Genomic DNA, 21,353 nt, shown 5'->3' with positions numbered 1-21,353 from the left:
CCCCTTAATACCACTCGGTGTGCTCATCTCCTGTTCATTGTGTCTCAGGTAACTGCTGTCGACCTCGACGGGCCCCCAAATAACTTCATTTTCTACTCCATTGTAAGCGGTAATCCCAAGCAGCAGTTTAGCATCGACCCTCGCTCTGGCCACATCACAGTACGCTCCATGCTGGATCGGGAGGAGGTGAGTTCTGTTGAGTTTGGAGAAGAAAAGGGGGCAAATTCGGGCGGCACGTATGATTCACCGCCCGTGACATGTACTCACTTGTTTTATCAGAGAGTTGGTCGTGTTTGCTTTGAATGTGCTGATCAAAGAAGAACATTTTAGTCATTTATGTTTGACTGCTGTTGAAGACTCTATGTGCAGAGATTTTTATATCTTTATAATCCCACTGATTAGGTGTCTGTCTTTTTAGATAACACACTACTCGTTGACTGTGCAAGCGAACGATGAAGGAGATCCGCCATTATCCTCTGCCGTCCAGGTGACGGTGACTGTGTCTGATGTCAACGACAACCCACCAATATTCTCGCAGATCAACCGCGACCTCTTTCTTCAGGTAAACATGTCGACATTCTCTTGAGTAATTTTTTTTATGAGTTATTTAAATTAAATGATGATCCTTTTTATAACAGCACACACAGAATTGTGGGATATCGTAGGCAGTGGGATATTTTGGGTTCCATCAAAACCCAAACCAGATAAAATCATCATAAAAGACAGAATAATGCCAACATCACATTCTAGGGGAGCATTTTTTTGTTTTCAGCCACAGTTCACTTCTCATGGTTGTTATAAATCTCACACAGGCGCAGGAGGCCAAGAGTTCAGGCTAAAGAGCCGATCAGCCATGGATCCATACAGCAATGGATTTGCCTCCCTGCCATGATTCTCTGAGGCAGTATTTGGATGGCTGTTTACCCCTGTAGTCAGCTGTATTCATTGCTTCTAATTATAGACCCAAGTTTGCTGACTTGGAAATATTCTTCACACCCCATTTACCCCCACGTGTCGGTGTCTTTCGAGTGCAGAGGCTATTTGGCACCCTGTAGGTGGTCAGTAACAATTAGGCTCATGTCTGCCAGGCGAGCACTCTGTTTCAATTACCTGTTCCAGTTGTGCCGATTTGAAGAGAACAATCAGAGACAAAAAGCACATGTCGGTCCAAATGGTAGCGCTTTGTAGACATGTATAGGGAATAATAAACCTCCATCTGTTTTGGCTGTGTTTTAATTTCAGTAAACTTGTGCTGTGTCTTAGAAAACCAAAATGATGCGCCAAACAAACTTGCATTGAACACGTGATATTGAAACCTAAAATATAAGGGTGATACTGCAATATTGTGCTACAGAAAAAGAGAATTTACAGTATTTTTATTTGTTAGTTATATTGTTGAATTTGGACATTTCTTTACAATTTCAGTTATTTTACTATTCTTAGTCTACTTGATACAAAACAGGTTTGGTAACTCATTTACAGATGATATTGGTATATAATTTTGAGCTAAATTCTCTTCTGACCATATATAAATAAGTATTAATCTAGTAGTTATGTTATCGTCATTTATCGTTCTATCTTCAGTACTTTTTAAATGCCTGATGTTTTTTGTTTACAGATTTTTCATGTAATTTTAACTGTCATTTTATGGTTTATTTTCATTTTATGGGATTTTTTTACAGCGTACGTAATTCTTGAACTAATTTGTTACTTAAGTCTTTTGTAAATTTTACACATTTTTATGATGTTGATTTTTTTCACAAATCATTACTATTGGTCACCTTCATGCTGGTTTGCTTCATTGCTGTGGGTCTTGCAAATGTTTTACTAATAAAAAGTATTACAGCGATAGTTCATCCAATCTGTATAAATTTCTTTGTTCAGATGAACACAGTCACAGAGAAATATATTTTGAAGAATGTAAGACAGCAAACAGTTCTGGGACACTTTTGACTACCATTGTCATTTTTCCTACTATATGGTAGTCAATGGGGTCCAAGAACTGTTTGGTTACAAGCATTCGTCCAAATATATTTCTCTGTGTTCAACCAAACAAATACATTTATACGGGTTTGGAACAACTAGAGAGTAAGTAATTCATGACCGAATTTTTATTTTTGCGTGAACTATCCCTTTAAATAGAGCTTGTCAACTTGACAACACAAAGATGTTTTATTATAAAACAAAGATTACAGTGTTTTTTGGTAAATTAAATCTGTTTTCCATTCAGAAGATATAGTTTTAAAAGCCAGGTCTCTTCTTATATATGATTATGAGAATAACAACGGTTTAACAACCATTTTGTTCAATAACCCTCATTAAACCTAATTATTTGTCTCTGTTCAGCCTGGTATGTTCTGTTACTACTGCAAAATAATATAATAGAAATGCCAAGGAATGAACTAGCGATGTTTTTTTGCTAATTTTGTCAAAACTAGACTGGATTTTTAGAGTATTTGGGACTTGATTAATGGTGTTTTTTGGCTGACAGGAAGGAGAGGCTATGGGCAGTGGCATTCTGCAGCTGCTGGTTACAGACAGAGATACGCCTCAGAACGGCCCTCCCTTCTCATTCCATATTGTCTCTGGAAATGAGGACAAGAGCTTTCACATTGACCAAGGAGGACTGCTGTCCGTATCCTCCCCACTGAGGAGAAGAGTCAAGCCTCAGCATCTGCTGAAAATTCAGGTAAAAGATTTCATGCGTAAACTTCAGTTACCACGACATGTGAAAAGCTTGTTTGGAGATGGGAAAATGTTGAATCTGTTTTCATAGAATTCGTGTTGATCCAAACCCGCATGAGTTTCGTTCTAGCATGGAACACAATAGGAGACGGCAAGGTCTATTATCCATCAGGGCTGTGCAAAATTCAGAATTTCAGAATTTAATTCAATTAAATGAATGAATTTGAATTTGAATGTGAATTGACTCCACCCTACAGGATGTTGAATTGAATTTGAATTACAGGATGTGGAATTGAATTCATTGCAATTCAGAGAAATTCATTCTTATCACATATCAGTGAGAATGTGATACTTTTAACATACATTTTTCTTCCTCACCAAAATGAACGAGCACAGATGTCCTTTCACCTGTGTTATCATTTTGCATATTGCTGTAATTACAAAAAACAAAAGTACAAACCAGCTCTGGCCCTCAACTAGCTTATTTCACTAGAGTGAGCTCCAAACAAAATGTCCTAAATGTTTGGTCAACCATTTTGAAGACTTGGATACAGCAAGGTATTCTGGGAAATGAAGTGCTATCCTATCATTTTCCACAATTTGAAAGTTATTATAATTTTAATGATCTGTTTTATAGAGTATGTTTTTAATGTTCACTTGTGGTAAAAAATAGGCCTATTTACTATAATAAAGTATTGTGTACATAAAGTCCATACAATAATTCATGTTGTAATCATATGTAATATGTACTGTAAAGCTTCATTGTTAAATTAATAACACCTTAATTATGTATCATGAATTTCTTTGAATTTTATGGAATTCCAATTCTACTTCCTGCAATTTGAATTTGAAATGCAATCTCAATTCAAATTCTAATTCAAATTCAAGAATTGAATTGGAATTTAGGGGTCATTCTCAATTCAATTCTGAATTTTGCACTTTCATTTTTGTCACATTTCGGGTATGGGTCACCATATCTGACTAATAGGTCACTTTCACTTTCAGTCCCCATTCGCATTATTCATATAGAAAGAATCTCCCTACTATGGAAGAAGGGTTTGAAGCAACACAAGAGTAAATAAAAAACAGTTTTCCTTTAAGAAAAATAACAACAGCCTGTGAGCTTGTGATTTTACACAACTCTTCAAACTATATAAAAAAATTCTCACTTCACACATACTGTAAATATCATCTCCACAGGTCACCGACAACGGGCACCCTCCACTTTCCTCTATCTGTGTGGTGAAGATCAACATCACAGAGCAGAGCAGATATCCACCCACTGTGACTCCACTGGAGGTTTTCATCACCACTGCTGGAGGGACGTTCACCAAACGAGTGATCGGCAAACTGCACGCCACTGACCAAGACCCCCAAGAAGTTCTTTCTTACAAACTCGTATCTGATGTCCTAGACGGACACTTGTTTTCTGTGGACCCACTGGATGGAAAGATCATAGTAGAGAAGGACCTGGAGCCAGGCCTGTACCAACTAAACATCACGGTCTCTGATGGGAAGTTTAGCGTCTGGGCTGCAGTAAAGGTTCACGTCTGGTCTGCCGCTCGGCACGTTTTGGATCAAGGCTTCACGCTGCAGTTGGCCGGTCTTTCGGCTGAGGAGTTTGTGGCCGATCATTGGAGGGGCCTCCAGCGCAGTCTGAGTTCAGAACTCAATATACCCAGACAGGAGCTGCACATTGCCAGCTTGCAACAAGTGCCTAACTCGGTCAACACGGAGGTACTGCTGGTCCGTCGAGCTCAGGATGGCTCTGTTCAGCCCATACCTGCACAGCGGCTGACTGGGGTCCTGTCAGCTGTGGAAGATGCGCTGGGTTTGAACATCTTGAGACTGAAGCATGATGGTTGTGTGGACGCTGGGTGCCCGCCACTGGGTTGCAGAAACTCAGTCGTGATAAAGAACGGGAGAATGAGCAACTATGCAACGGCACGAGCTAACTTCATCACCCCACAGCATAGCTGGGAGAGCGTGTGCTTCTGCAATGGTAGGCGTCTTTTTATTTTTAATTCACTTAAGATTAGACCCAGAGGCCTTGAATATATCATTTCCCAAATTCTTTGGTCTTAGTCATCTAGATTTGAAATTTTGGGAGCTATTCCTATCAAGCTTTTAATTTTAGATTTTTGGTTATTATGATTGTAACTTTTTTTATTAAGGCTGTCAAACGATTCATTGCAACCGGAATAAGAGTTTGTGTTTACATAATATATGCATGTGTACTGTGCATATATTTATAAACACATCCACATACATGTACACATATTTAGGAAATATTTAGATGTTAGTTTATATTCACCAATAATTTAAATTATATATAAATGTTTATTAATTTTTATATTGTTTAAAAATATATGCATGCATGTGTATGTGTTTATGAATACAAAATTAATATGCACAGTACATAGACATATACTGTATTATGTAAACACAAACTTGTACTCTGGATGCGCAAATAATCGTTTGACAGCCCTAATTTTTATTATTTATTTTAATTTGATTAACTTTAGTTTAGTATTTCTATTGTTGTGTGCTTTTGTCATTTTATTTATTGGTTCATTTTTATCTTGCTGTATAAGTTGAATTTATCTCTATTTCAATTTTAGTTGACTTTTTATTTATTTTGAGTTGTGAATTTTAGTGCCTTAATTTTAATAACTTAAAGTTTTTTAAATAATGTCTAGATCGATGTTCAATTAACAAAAATGTTCAATAGTTTTAGTAAACTATAATAACCTTGGTTATTCTTTTCCATACAACACAAACATATGGTGATGAGGGTCAGTGAAGCTTGAAAAAGGACAAAAAATAACATAAAATAGCCTTTTCAAACTTCTGTATTATATTTGAAGTCTTCTGAATGCACTTGATAGCTTTGTGTGAGGAAAAAGACCAAAATAATTTCCCCCTGTGCCATATGTGAAACTTAAAATGGGATTAATTTATGCTTTTTTCACTAGTGGCTCCTAAAGATGCAAATTGCAATGTCATGTGATTCACATGTCAGGTTTAAATATAGTTAAAGGGATAGTTCACCCCAAAATAAAAATTCTGTCATCATTTACTCACCCTCTTGTCATTTCAAACCTGTATGACTTTCTTTCTTCTGAAGAACACAAAAAAATGATATTTTGAAGAATTTTGACTTGCATTGGTTTTGTGTCCATACAATAAGTGCCAGTGCTGTTCGGTTACCAACTTTCTTCAAAATAACCTGTATGAATTTCTTTCTTCCGCAGAACAAAAAAGAGCCTAAGTATGGTGTAACACAGTTCAATGTAGGGAAGGAAGGAGGCGGGAACCGGCGATCATTCACAAAACTTTAATCAAAATAAACAAACAATAATCCAAGAATAAAAGACCGGCAGCCACCTCACGGTAGACTGCCGGCCACACAAACATAAACAAACTTAACAGTTTCCGGGCCCGGGTCCTCTCTCTCGATGGTCCGGTCGCTCGTCCTCTTATGCTCCCGAGCTCCCCCGTGAGGCATGCGGGGACCGGCGGTCGCACAGCTGACACTCGTTGCCACTTATGCCGCCGGCCCCGCCTTACCCGCCCCACGGCTCTCGCCCCGCCTTCCTCGCTACATATGGTGATAGAATTTTCTTTTTTGGGTGAACTATCACTGTGCAAATTGAATTTGATTACTGTCTACTTTCATTTTAATAGCCGTCTGGACATCTTCTTTTATGTTCCATGACAGATATGTCAAGGTTTGGAATGACATGAAGGTTAATGATGTCTATGAATGTCATCACCAAATTATTTAAGGGGTATGAAAGATGCTCTACAGTACATTAAATGACAGAAGTATTGTGTACACCTGCCCAGTTGTTTTTATGACTCTCTGCCATCTCAGTAGGGAAATGGATGGATGATATTACATTTACATTACATTTATTCATTTGGTAGATGCTTTTATCCAAAGCAACTTAGGAGAGCACATAACATCTTGTCAACATGCTAAACAGTACCGTTAGTTTACAAGGCCATGCTACTAGGAGGATTAAAGCTGGAGCAAGCAAGGGAGAGAATGAAAAACAAGATTTTTTTATAAGACACAAGACATAGACAGTTATTGGTTAGTCTAAAATATATATTGTGTACTTTGCATAATACCATATTTCATTCATTGGCAAGCAGGTGGATTTATGTTTTGCAAAATGTATTTTCAATTCATGCCTTCCGTATTGCAGAATCTGCTGTGAGATTTGATGGCAAAGGTTATCTGAAATACCTCTATCACATGGAGGAAGACAAACACAACTTTCATCTATCTCTCCGACTTAAGACATCCCATCCCGAAGGCACCGTGATGACTACCAATGCTTCTGACTGGGGAACATTAGAGGTACGACACTTTCCAATTAACTGACAAAAGAAAACTCTAATCAATTTATATTTTTCACCTGTCAAATTGTAGCCCAAAGTTAGAACAAAGCTCAGCTTTCTTACATGATGTGTAAATTAAGCAAATATACAGGAAACTTGAATCCATCCAACGACAAATCGGATGTTCACAAAGCACATTACTGTGCCCAGATGTTTGCTTTAGAAACTTGACTTGACTGCAAATTGGAAATGTTAACATTCAAGGACACTTTGCAGGAGGGAATGAAAGAACTTTTGATGTGGTTATGCCTTCAAGCATATCAGCCATGAATCAACCTGTTTATATGAAATACTGTAAGTGTTCTGATGAATTCATGACTAACTGCTCTCAGAGGTGCTGTGCACTGAGCATTTTTGGAGTATTAATTTTGATGCTTCAGTCAGTAATGTATTCATGTTCTATATATTTCAAGACGGATAAGTAATGCAGAAAGTACTCCTTGAAACTGCAACCGCTGCTTAAAAATCCTATATTTTTGGTCCCGAAGGGCGTCTCATTTATACATCACAATAGAATATTCCATTTAAGTGGCTTGCAACATCAAAAGAGCTTTACCCCTGGGTTTTGAAACTTGTCAAGCTGGTCCATTTCATTGTTGGAGGAGGCTTCAAAAGGAATTGTTATACATGGTCAGCCACGATCTCTCTGGTGCACATGTCTTCACGCACTTCACAGAGATACATGACACAATTTGCGCACCTCTCTGGAGACTTAACATTCCAGGGCACCTCAGCAATTCTTACCAGCTCCTGTCTCATCCCAATTTTAATTGGAGAGAAGAGATAACTTTGAAACTTGTAAAACTGAATTACTTGAATTACAGTACCTCCCGAACTGATACTTTATAATATTGTCTTTTTAGTAATTACTTTTAAATGGAAATTGAGCCTCTGCTGACAAAAGACAGACGAAAAGGTGACTTGTCAGTTAAGCAGGTGTAGCATTTATGAATACTGACAGCTGCGATCTAACATTATTAGCAGAAACAAGATCTGAGGCATGATATACATGCTGAAACTGATTAGCGTTTAACACAGTGAGGAGTCAAAGCATGAGGCGTTGATCACAATCATTCGGTTTTTAGTTCACATCAGGTCCAATTGTGAAGGAATCCATACTATACTACAGTGGTTCTCAAACTGGGGGCCCTGGGGTGGCACAAGATGGATCCAGGGGGGCCAAAGATTTTATGGCATTTTATGAAATATAGAGATGTTTCATAGATGTTATGCTATCCAACATAAGAAAAATATGACAAATAAGACCACCAACCAAAATAATTGATGTTCCAGCATTGTATAACTGAATATGATTTTGGTTTAATTAAAATTCTAAGTTTAAGATTATAAGTCTTTATTTGGGGGGCCACAAAGCGATGCACTCTACACAAAGGGGGCCTTACAACTAAAAAGTTTGAGAACCACTGCTATACTATAATGTATGTATAAAGGGGTGTTCAGGGGTCATATTTTTTCCACATGTGGAAATTATGTTGTCACTAGTAGCAACTCTATCTCAAATTTTAGCATCTTCAAAGTAGTCACCCTTGGACTAAAATTTGCAAAATCACACACTTGGCATTTTATAATCCGGCTTCTTGAGGTCTCAACCTGGAAAGCTTTTTAAACTGCTTTGAAGAAATTTCCATATGTGCTGGATTCTGATTCGCTGCTTTTTATTCATTATTTAGTCCAAGTCATCCATTTCAAAAATATAAAAATTTCATTTTGTAATGAAAGAAATGAATATACTGGCAGCAGAAAAAATTAAGAGACCTTTGCAAATGTTCTTTTAATCTGCATTTCTAGGTGTATTGTGGTCAATCCAGTCCAGTGTCTGTTGAATTTCAACAAAATCAAACTTCAGGAGTGACAAAGTCATCCAACAGCAATGTGAAAGACTGACAGCATGACAAGACACAGGAAACTGTGATAAAAATCAAGGTTATCATATAAAAAAAATTTGTAACAGTCCGTGTAGAGAACACTCGAGAGACGTAGATACTCCAATATTAATAATATCCAGGATGATGATGACACAGACGAGCACAACACCATTACATAAACAATACCAGACAAAGAACTGAACTAAGGAGAGAATTTAAATAGCACAGATAACCAGGAGTAAACAGATGATGGGGATTAACTAATAATGTCCAAATGATGGGATCAGGTGAGACGGGTGCAAAGGATTATGGGGAGTGTAGTCCGGTGTAAAACAAGGGCAGACAGTGGATTGTGACAAAATTATTTTTGAACTTAAATACATGTACAAATATTACTGTTGTATTGATTAAAAGTGAATATGAACTTTCAAGTTCTGAAAAAATACACAGCATCTTTTGTTATTTTGACCCGTTTCTTCAGTTTCATTTTCTGCAAAAAAATTCAAATAGAAAATTTGGGAGAAATATTGTTAGTAGTTCACAGAATGAAAAATTGATAATTTTACCTAAACAAATAAGCTATAAATAGTAAATTCAGAAAAACTGAAATGATTTAAGATCATGAGAAGCATTTTGGGCACGTGATGATAAAAAATAAGATAGACTGGTCAGCGTATTTTTTTGCATACAGTTGTATTTTTACAATAAGTTATTTTGTGTTCAATGGTAAAACGTTTTTAGTAACATAAGGATGTCAGAATTATCTAACTCTAGTTTTTAGTAGATGATCTGCACAACATGAAACCCAATTGAAATGACCAGTTATAAAATGGGAATTGATCCTTTCTGGAACAGACTTTCTCAGATTTAAAGGCAGCTTCACATTTACCTTCATGGATGCAAGCGTAGTTACATATTTATTTAGTATTAGACTGCACTTAGCATGCTCTAGGTTTTTAAAAAAAAAAACAGACCAATGCCTTTTTAATAGCCTCTTTGTGAATAGGTCGTGAGGGAACATCGCTGCTTAAGTTTGAACTTTTCTTGACCATAAATGTTAAGTTAGCTGCTGTTTTGTTGTTGACTTACAAGCAAGGTCGTGTTTTTGATGTGGACTCTGCTAGACAAACAGCCGTCTTACCTGTCAAAGTCAGCATTGCCCTTAAGGAACAGAATCTTAGATCGAACGCCCCCCCTTCAATAAGTCCTCCCGGGAGAGAAGCTCCTCTTTCTCTTTGCGCTCGGCACAGCGAAATCAAACAGCACAACCCAACCAATGAAAGCAAATGAGCAGAACCCATGGGCCGAGCGCTATCAGATCAGAGCAAAAGGCTCTGTGCTCGGTTCTCACATCGCGAAACTCTGAAGATTTTGCCGCAGCAATTAAGAGGCCTGTGTGAGGGAGATGATGGTTAATAATGCATACCCTCTGCATCGGTGTAATACTTTCAAATTTGAAGTACACACACCCGCTATGTTTTTTTAATGCACGGAACTGGAAACTAATGAATGAATATGGGAGTGATCTATTATTTGTCGCTGGAACGCTGAAGCGGCATAATATCAGCATGCATCCAAATGCTTTTGATTGGAGTGGGCCCCGACGTCGCTCTCCCTCGAGCGCGGTCTTTCACATCTACCTTCATCGCTCAAAGTGCTTCTTATCTCCCGCGGGGAGAGCCCACGCTTCCCACTGTGCGAAAACACAACCTATCTAACCTACCTCAGCATGAGACCTGCCCGCTCCTTTTCTATTCAGAACGGCCCATAAAACTTAATGCAAGCTACAGGCGTTCTTTATAGATCAGGCGAAGTTAAATAAAAGTTTCAAAGGTGAAGTGTGGTATATCTTTGATGTTCAAATATGTTTTTCTGTGGTGGTTTAAAGTGCAGAGATGACTATAAGTAAGTTATTTGTACAGCAAGTTTAGCATCCAAAAGAGTGTACACTGCAATTCATTGCAGCTTTGAAAATATATTGTTTTTTTAGTGGTCTGACATGTAATCTTTTGATTAACCAATAATGTGAGTTTAAGGTGATTTTAAGTCCAAATGGAAGCGCTTGAGAAACCAGTTTTGAAGTTTCACACGAACATGAAAATTCTGTCATCATTTACTGTACTCGCCCTCTTGTGATTTCAAACCTATATGACTTCCTTCTAAAAAACACAAAAGAAGATATTTTGAAGAATGTTAGTAACCTAACAACGGCTGTACCCATTGACTTGCATAGTTTTTTTGTCCATACAATTGAAGTCAATGAGTACCACCATTGTACCTTTGTAACATTCTTCAAAATATCTTATTCTGTGTTCTGCTGAAGAAAGAAAGTGATACAGGTTTGAAATCACAAGAAGGTGAATAAATGATGACAGAATTTTCATTTTTGGGGTGAACTATCCCTTTAAGGGTCCAGTGTATGAAATTTAGCAGCATCTAGTGGTGAGGTTGTGAATTGCAACCAATGGCTCACTCCACCGCTCACCCCTCCCTTTCAAAGCACTATGGTGGCTGACACAGAACTACTAAGATGTCATCACGTTTTCACTTCTTTGCTGAAGGAGATCACGTATTTACAAAACGTGCTCTGTGGAGCAGTTTGTCTGTTTAGGGCTACTGTAGAAACAACATGGTGAATTCCGTGTAAGGGGACCCATGGTGTATAAAGATAGAAATAGCTCATTCTAAGGTAATAAAAACATAATGCTTCACCATGTAAGGTCTTTATACACCTCTGAAGACATAGTTATGCATATTATATTGCATTTCTGTCAATAGATCCTCCAAAAAATGACACAGTGGACCTTTAAGTAACGGATATGATCTGATCTGAAATCTCATTCACGAAACTTCTTTGTCTGTGTTTGTCTATCTAGCTGGTAGACAAGGAGCTGCGGTTCAGCTATAGATGTGGCAACATGCCCCCCGCCAGTCTGCAGGTGGCCAACCGCCCTGTGGCTGATGGCCGTTGGCACCACGTCTCCCTGGAGGTCAATGGCACAACCCTTAGGCTCACCATAGATGCCAGCCACACCAATTCCCTCATTCTGCCCCAACCCTGCAAACTGACCCAGTCTGGTGGAGCGCTGGTGCTAGCCAGCTCTAATCCCAGCGCAGATGCCCAGCGACCGGGCTTTACCGGCTGTTTGGAGATCTTGGAGTTCAATGGAGAGGCGGTGAGAAGGGAGGAGGGATCTGGCCCGCGGGGCGGCAGACTCTTCGGGATCTACCAGTGCTGCTCTGAAGTGAAGAGCTGTGCCAGTAATCCTTGTGGGAACGGAGGCACTTGTGTTGAAGACTTCAGCGGAGGTGAGAATAAAATATGTTAGGGTTGCGCTAAGATCTGGGCCAGCTAATATCGTTGTTTATTTCTAAACACTTCGCAATAAATTGCTTCACAATTTTAAGAAGACAATAAATAGAAAAATCAAACAGAAAGCATACTGACATGTCATTCAATACACGCAAGATTATTAGCACTACTCAGATATGGAAATAAAGATAGGGAGATTAAAATCTCACCAGTATCTTCCTCCAAAAGACCTCCAGTGTCAGTTTACATTTTAATCTGAGCCCTGAGGAGTTCCTATTGATATGCCTTTGCTAGTTTGACCATTTTCCTGTCAGAAGCACATGACACAGTTTTACATTCTTCCTCCAGAGTTTCGCTGTAGCTGTGCATTGCTGTATTATGGCTCTCGCTGTGAGAAGACGGTCAATCCCTGTGCATCTCATCCCTGTGCCAAAGGCCTGTGCGTGCCAAACACTCAGAGTTACATCTGCAACTGTTCTGAGCAAATGACTGGAAACAGGTAAGAATCACACAGCGGAGCTCTTGTGATCACATATGTGTCTCCTCCTCGTGTCCTTGGTGAATTCATTGAGAAGTCTGACCGATTTGTGTGAGAATATATAATTTGGTCGGTTCATGAACACATGCATAATTCCTTTTAGGATTCAGTAGTAACTCTCTTATATGTATGAAGATGTAGCTTTGTGCCTCTGAGGTTATGATTTACAAGCATTATTGATTGACCCATTAATATTTAACTTTAAAGCTTGCACACAGTAGTCGTAAAGTGGGAATTTCAATCAATAAATTGCTGCATTTGCTTCAAAGCATCTCACAAACATTGGTTACCAACATCTCAGTGCATTATTCTAAGTTCCAAGGTGGGACATTTTACAAACAGTGTTCAGTTATGAAAAATGTTAATGGATTCATGTTAAATATCAGAAATGCAATAATTCGGCAAGGGTTGATAGTCTATTATTTAATGTCTGTATACGGGACTGTTGGACTCCATTCACAACCATTATGTAGGACAGGGGTTCCCAAACTTTTCAGCTCGCGACCCCCAAAATAACAGTGCCAGTGACTGGAGACCCCACTATCCTCGGAGGTGGTTAAAGTATACAAACGTTGCGTGCACATGCACGTATTCTACCCAAACACGCATAATGACAACACAAAAGAGCACAGTCTAACAAAATATTATTTTATAGTTATTTATACTCATTACTTTACTTGTTGTTATACATAAACTATGAACTATTACTACAGATTGTCGGATTTCATCAAACTGATTCGAGTGCTGATGGATGTGCCTCTTTTCGTAACTGAGGACGATGGCCCGTCTGACTGTGGCTCTTCTCCGCCCTCCTCCGCTGGCCTCCCTGCGTTGTCTTTGGTCGATATTAATCAACGTTTCATTTTGACAAATAAGAATATCCTAAATTTAAAGCCTGAAAAATAATCTGCGTGCACATGGGAATGTTTAACGTGGTGCTGTAAATGGTCTTGCTGCACCTAACCCAATGCGGTCGCTGATGTCGTTAATGTGACGTAATCACATCAGGGGTCACGATCAAGGGGGAGGAAATTCCAAAGGCTGATGGCTTTTTATTTGCCTGGTTTTATTTTTAACTTAACTAATATTTTTATATTTTGTTACACTTATTGATTACATATGCTTTTTCTAATAATAAAAAAAATATTTCTGGAAATCATCTTGTGACCCCGCCCTCGCGGCCTTGCGACCCCCGGGGGGAACCCCTGATGTAGGACACCAAATTGTCATATCAAATGGATATTTGTCATATCTTTCTCATGAAATTATATAATAATGATAATATTACAAAAATATTTCAAGTAAAATAAAAGAAATTACAAAGGCATGTTAGAGATGAAGATCTAGAAGTATCTTTTTTACTATGTTTACTAAAAGGGATAGTTCACCTAAAAAATGAAATTCATTCATCATTTATTCACCCGCATGATGTTCAATCTGTATATGACTCTTTTCTTCTGTGGAGCACAAAGAAGATAATTTGAGAAATGTCTTAGTGGTTTTGTGCCCATACAATGGAAGTCAATGAGAGCCAATGTTGTTTGGTTACCAGTGTTCTTCAAAATATCTTCTTGACATGAGGGTCAAAAAAATTAATGAAAAGAAAGATTTTTTTGCTGCAAACTTTCCCTTTAAATCAGTTTTCACGTCCTTTGTTAACATAATCATCAATATTTACAATGTATTATACTGTATATATTTATGTGTATGGTTCTGTGGTCCAAACTCCTACACCTCTTCTCACGGTCAGTCTGTTTTTTTCTCTTTTTACAGATGTCAGATTGATGCAAATGCATGCAACCCAAATCCCTGTGTCCGAGGTTTCGCGTGCACAATGGCAGAAAACTCCATTCACTGCGAACGCACCACATCCCCCCCTTACGTGGAGATCGCAGAGATCTGCGCAGGGATACTGGGACTCGTTCTTCTCGTCGTGGCCTTCGTGTGTCTTCGAAAGCGGTACATCAGCCATAAAAAGCACAAGTCGGCCTGTGTGCAGGATTCCAACGGTTACTTCCCAACTTTATCCAAAAGCACGATGAAAGAAACAGAAATCAGCTCTCCTATGGAGATCAGCACCCTCGTTGGCTTTGGAGGCGATCTGGACAACAGTCCTTTCCGTTCGCTGAAACAACCCAGCCAGCGGGAGCTCGGTCCTCAGGTAGGACCTCGCACGCATAGGTCTCAAGGTCCTGTGATCTGTAGCGTGGCTCCCAATCTACCTCCTCCACCCTCCTCCAGCTCTGATAATGACTCTATTCGGAAAAACCACTGGGAGCATGACTATGAAGGTAAGAATGCACGTTCCATTTTTGCAGCCTTATTTAATGTGGAATTTAGTGAAAGACAAGAGAAGCAGAGAACAGTAAGGTGGAGGACAGATAGATGAGTGTGCTTGTGTAGGTTGAATGAAAAGCATATGTCCTGTAGGTCGTATTCTATTATATTGAATCTTTGCCACGGCACTAAGTGCACTCTCTATCTGTTCTTCTACTAAAACTATGGCTTACAAATCATAACTGTCATTGCATGTTGTGATCTCAAGGACAATTTTGCATCCCTAACACTCAAGCAATATAATACAACTTCAAGTACAAATGAGAACACGCTGCAGAACTATTCATAATTACAAGTCGATCAGTCATCCAGAGAAGCAGTCGACTAGGCTGCCGGTCAACATGTTTACCCCTACACAAATGAAGTATATTCAAGCGTGCTATTAGTAGACTTCTTTTAAACCTCAAATAAGAAAGTATACTTTCAGTCTACTTTTTATTAAAAATTCTTAAAATTATACTACAAGTGTACATTTAGTGACTTTTCAGTATACTGACAGAAAAGTATATTTGATCTATATTTGTACTTAGTCTTTTCATGGAGTAATACTTTAAAGTATAATGAAGTATTCTAAGTATACTTCTTACAAAACAAAAATATGAATATACTGTAAAATATAATGCAATATAAAAAACAATTTAATTCCATATATATTACAATATATTGGTATATTACTATATATAATATATTATTCAATTTATTTTCTAAACTATATTAAATGATTTAATATTTTGACAAAAATATTTATGTATAGGGGAAAACATATTTTCTTTGCATAGGCCTGGCTTGTAGTTTTGATCTTTTGATTGAGTCACCCATTAAATAGTTTTTTTGGTTTTACACAATGTTTTATTAATAGTAAACTATAAGTATTACGTAAAGTTTATTTCTACTTGCAGGCTAAAGCTTACAAGTCTACTTGCAGGATAAAACTTCTAAACTTCTAACGTTGTAAAGTAAAACTTCTTCATTGTAAGGCCCCCTTTTTGTAGGGCTTATGATCGCTTTGCGGCCCCCAAAATAAAGACTTACAATCTTAAACTTATAATTTATTTAAACCAAAAACATATTCAGTCAGACAAGGCTGGAACATCAGTTCTTTTGGTTTGATTACATAACATTTATGATCAATTTCTATATTTTTAATAAAATGCCACAGAATCTGTGACCCCCTGGAGCCACGGCCCCCAGTTTGAGAACCACTGTACTAGAGTATACTTCAAAGTGTTACAAAAAAAAGTGCTACAAGTACTGAACTAGTAAACTATCAGTATACCTATAAGTTAATGTATATAGTATAGTTGCAGTACATACAAAAACCGTAGTTGTAAACTAGTTTACTACTACCTTTAAGAATACTTATAAAGTAAAAAGGGCCAATTTAAACTCAAGTAGCATTGAAATAGTACACTTAAAAGTATATTACCAGGGCATTGATATTAATATACTTATTGAATAAAGAATACTTAAAAATACTTGAACTTTAAGTAGCTGTACTTAAAAAAGACCTTGAAGTACAGTATACTTATTGTTTACAAGGGTATAAAAATGACTTGCCATATTCAATGCAACATCTCTATTGGTTTTACACAACATTACTGTACAACTCAGATTTTATTTCTGTCTGCCACTGGGTGACAAAATTTGCATTAGGAGTGATTGATAAGAATTTCGTCTAATATGTGAAAACGTCATGTGATTCCCTGTAAACTCTATTAGAATATAATCTGTTCAATATTTTTACTGGTGTCAGAAGTAATTGACTAGGCAGTGCTACAACAACACTCTAATCCTTCTGAATTCTCATTCCCAGTGTATCCAGCCGATCCTGACTACTACGGCCGACCTTCCATTCAAGAATTCCCACAGTTTGACATTGTGGAAAGCACCTACTCGAACCCTCCTACCGAGTCCCGCAGAAACTCTCGCTTTGGAGGCTTCCCTTTCCCTCTTGAGCGCGTCGATCGCCGAGCCCCATTGCCTCCGTGTTACAGCAACCAAAACCTAGATGACTTCTTAGGGGCGGATGGGCTGCCCCTGCCCACCCCTCAGTGTCCGAACGAGTACACTGCCATAAGCTACTACCCTACCCAGCACACTCGCAGCATGGACAACGTTTCCAGCAGCTACAAGAGACTGAGCGTGCGCTTGACCGTGGCCCAGCCTTCCTACGCGGACAGTGGCGGATCCAATCGAGCTGGAACGAGCAGGTCATCTCGCAGTTACGCCGGCTCGGATATGGTAGAAAGTGACTATGGCAGCTGTGAGGAGGTCATGTTTTAAGAGACTGCAATGCATTACGGTGCGAAAGGTGATGTCTTACATATAGTATATGAAGCTCAATGGCGGAAAGCCACAGAAGCACTAAGACTATCAGTATTAACAGTTGTTTTCAGGGAAAGAAAAATATATCAGTGCAAAATAAAATTATTCCAACTATTTTACCCTTTACATTCCTGTAGAACTATTGCATGACCGTAAAAAGTCAAAAGTGAGGTTGTAAATGCCCCCTATTTGGTATTAGTATCCTAATTTCTACTTTAGAAAATCTACATCATCCCATTTGTTTAAATGACTGATTGTGTTGCATGTCATCAGATTGGACACCAGATGCTTAAAAGATTTCATAGTCGAGGTGTGTATTTCTTGAAGTTCGTGTGCTCAACCTGTGTAGAATATTCAAATGGTTCCCAAACATTTTTATCAACGCAGGTTATATTTTACAACAATAAAAAGCGCTATGCAAGTATATTGATTTGTGAAAACAGACTGAAGCAGATGTTGGTGATTCTTTGCTGTATCAAAACTAACTCCGCAATGTGAAACACCATGTTTGTTTATAAACAAAACTAACCCCTATTACCGCTGATGTTCTTGACAGTTCAGAAATAATACTTTTAAAGTAGTTTTGGCTGTTACAATGTGTCCAAATAGCAGTACTTGGTGAAAAGTTATTAAAGTAAGGCGGTCATTTTTAATGTGAACTTGGCACAAATTTCAGCTTCTGATGCTGCAGATGTTATGCAGTGTTAGACGTTTCCAGTGATCAAAGGCAGTCAAACTCAAGCCATGAGAAATCCCAAATGCAGCTTTTTTAGGCTCCATTATGCTACTTGACAAACTTGTTATAATGCTTACTAATCATGAACAGATCAAAAAAACACTTAGCAAGTCAGCTGATGAGACGTGAACTGAACAATTTATAAACGTGTGAAATTTACAAACAACAACAACTGCATTTTTTATTCTAAAGTGACTCTCTTTGTGATTTGTATGCATAACAATGACGGAGGTTTTATGGTTCTTTTGTTTTGATTTCAAAAGTTATGAGTGGGGACTTTCACATCATGCAAACAATAGGTGAACGCTACTGACGTGATTAATTTTAAATCTTTGACCGTGCGTTGGTTTGTGCGGTGGGCCATGCCATTTCACTTTACTGCATGTGCTCTGTAGAACTGCTTCATTGTAGTGTTTAGTCTGTAGTCTTTCAAAATGACAGTACAGTGTTGATGTAAATATTAATGGAAGCTATTGTAATATTTGTGATTATGAACAGTTGTTTGTGCAGTGGTGTGATAGTGTGGTATGTTGCGAATGCCAATGTCATTTTTTATATTTTGTTACAAGTGGGCAAAAGCTCTTTTTAATGAGTTCCTCTGTGAGAGAATTTATGTTGTCTTTATCATTTCTGATGTCTATAGAAAATACTATGAAATATCTTTATCAAAAATAAAATTGTTTAATGTACAGTACTATGCATACAATTTTTATTGTTTTATGGTACACTGTAAACCCGAATGTTCAAAGTAATTAAATAGTTAAAGTAGTTTAAACTTAATTTAAAGGTGCAGTGAACTAGGACCACAATTTTAACCCAAGCTTTCGTTATATAAGAGGGAATCGTATTCAAGCGAACATCCTGTAAGTGTCAGACCTGAAAATGCCCTTGTTACTGAAAAAACATCTGTTATTGACACGAGGCTCAGCGAACGGCAGGTCCTGGAATGCACCTATCTATGATGACATTGATAGGTTGAACCCTGCCTCCACAGAAAGAATATCAACGCCTACTTCTCGAGCCCCGCCCACTGGTTCACGCATGACAGTACTGAACACAAGCTGCACGTAACCAGATAGAGCGAGTGTAAGCATCATGCCGTTAAACATCGCAAAATATTGTGCAGTGCCTGGTTGTGGAAGAACACAGTCGCTGCACAACCTTCCTTAGGATTCCGACAGTAGGAATGCATTTTTAAAGAAGTTCCAGCTCACGTGGGGAAAACATTGAGCGTTTGTTCGCTTCATTTCAACACGGATTCCTTGAACAAGTCGGAGAGACTAAAATTAAAAAGCAGTGCTGTGCCGTCAATATTGGATCCGATAGGAATGGCACAGCAATACTGCTTATGAGAGTAAAACATATTTGTACTAAGCGTCACTATTGCTTTGTTAGAGATCGCTTGATATGCCCTGATAGTATTACCTGGGGACCTCTAGTCATTTGTAATAATTGTAATCGGCATCTCTGTGATTTGGCGGGCTCATATATCATTTTTCAAGGTTTTATCCACCGTTTGCGAATAATGGAGGCTGTTTTGAAGTGTTTTGATGTTATTTCTGGTGCTGGGTCATTTTGGCCGGGAGTCTTCTGTTTGTTTATTTATCATGAAAACTATAACATTTGAGACCTGCGATCGCGGTGATCTTCTATCCGGTTCGCGGGTCTTAAATGCTGACATGTACGGTCATATATCACTAAACACCATACAACTATAGGCTATACAAACTATACCAAAGCCTTGCCATCACATCCGGGAAATAAGTCCGTAAATTTGAGTAAAATCATGTTACGTAACGTTACGTAGCGTTTCTCCAGCCGGCCTCAAAACCAGGGTAGAAAATAGCCTACTTATTCATTTTGATGTTTTTGAATCTAAAAACCACGCGAACGTCATAAGTAGACATCAGACAATAGTCTAAAACAATAACAACAGCCAGTTCACTGCACCTTTAATATAAAAAATATTTTGAGTTCCTGTAACTAATTCTTACTTTTGAGTTAGTTTAACTTAATGTAAACAAGTTAATTCAACACGATTTGTTGGAAAGATTTTCAGTGAGACTGCATTAGGGGAGTAAATATTTTAAATTAAGTTATTTTATGAGTTTTTATAAAGGATAAATCCTTGTTAATGATGAATGTTCATTTTTCTTGGATATTTAGAAGAGTTTGTTGTATTTTGCGGTTACCATCCTTCAGAAGAGTGGTGCTTATGCTTAGGTTGTCGGTGGTGCCATTGCAGTCGTGTTTGTTGCATCACTCTCTGTGAAAGCTGTTTGATAATTGTTGATGTAGCTGAAATTTTTAGGTTGTCTTAATAGGACCTTCCTTTAATTTAACTGTAAATCAAAAAGGAGTTACCTTACTAAATGTTCAAAATTAAAAGGAAATAACAAGCAAGAGTACAACAAACTCAAAACTTGATGGTTCTGCTTATTTCAAATTGGAAACATCATAAAGCAAAAGATTTGTTGTTGCCGTTTACCTCAATTTTTTTGTTTGTTTTCCTAACTTACTGTAAACTTCATTTACATTTACCTTTATGCATTTGGCAGAAGCTTTTATCCACAGCGACTTACATTGCTTTATCCTATACATTTATACATAGGCATGTGCAATCCCTGGGATCGAACCCACCTGGGATTGATAACGCAATGCTCTTACCACTGAGCTACAGGAAAGCAAACTTCAGGTTTACCTTTGGATAATTAATTTATTCGTTTTTGTTTTCAAAACAGAAAAACGAATAAACCGTTCATTATTTACATATTCCACCGTATACGAGACTAATTTTTGGTTTGTTTTCCTCAATATTTCTTTAAGTGCATCAAATTAATATACAACAAAACCCAAACGAAACATCAAGTATTTTTCTTAACATAGCGCATTTTAATCCACCGGAAATTCAGCTGCACTGCAGCCTCTGGCGACGAGTGGTGGTAGCACAAGACCACTCTCTTTAATTCTACATATGTTTTCAGTGGTGTGTGCCACTAAATCAGTAAACAACCATACAGACACATAGGTAGACATTTCTGTGCAATGTAGAAGTATACAGTTAATGAAATAAAGAATGCACCTATATGGACGCGAATGCGTCAGTGCTCATGGCAGAGATGT

The 21,353-nt window shown here is 38.0% G+C and overlaps 1 protein-coding gene across 1 annotated transcript in view; it reads left to right on the top strand.

Annotated features, from left to right (window-relative positions):
- The window catches only part of fat2 (FAT atypical cadherin 2), a 46,010-nt gene extending 27,086 nt beyond the window's left edge, over positions 1 to 18,924 (top strand). The window contains exons 16-24 of the mRNA XM_057349661.1: positions 49 to 186; positions 419 to 562; positions 2,492 to 2,689; positions 3,886 to 4,687; positions 6,900 to 7,054; positions 11,858 to 12,290; positions 12,643 to 12,793; positions 14,606 to 15,123; positions 16,983 to 18,924. Coding sequence (XP_057205644.1) covers positions 49 to 186; positions 419 to 562; positions 2,492 to 2,689; positions 3,886 to 4,687; positions 6,900 to 7,054; positions 11,858 to 12,290; positions 12,643 to 12,793; positions 14,606 to 15,123; positions 16,983 to 17,452 — 3,009 coding nt within the window. The 3' untranslated portion in view covers positions 17,453 to 18,924. The remainder of the gene's footprint in view (positions 1 to 48; positions 187 to 418; positions 563 to 2,491; positions 2,690 to 3,885; positions 4,688 to 6,899; positions 7,055 to 11,857; positions 12,291 to 12,642; positions 12,794 to 14,605; positions 15,124 to 16,982) is intronic.
- The last annotated feature ends 2,429 nt before the right edge of the window (positions 18,925 to 21,353 follow it).

This window comes from Triplophysa rosa, linkage group LG13 (assembly GCF_024868665.1).
Source record: "Triplophysa rosa linkage group LG13, Trosa_1v2, whole genome shotgun sequence".
NCBI lineage: Eukaryota > Metazoa > Chordata > Actinopteri > Cypriniformes > Nemacheilidae > Triplophysa > Triplophysa rosa.
Note: the sequence above shows the minus strand (reverse complement) of the source record. Positions and strands in the feature narration are given on the sequence as shown.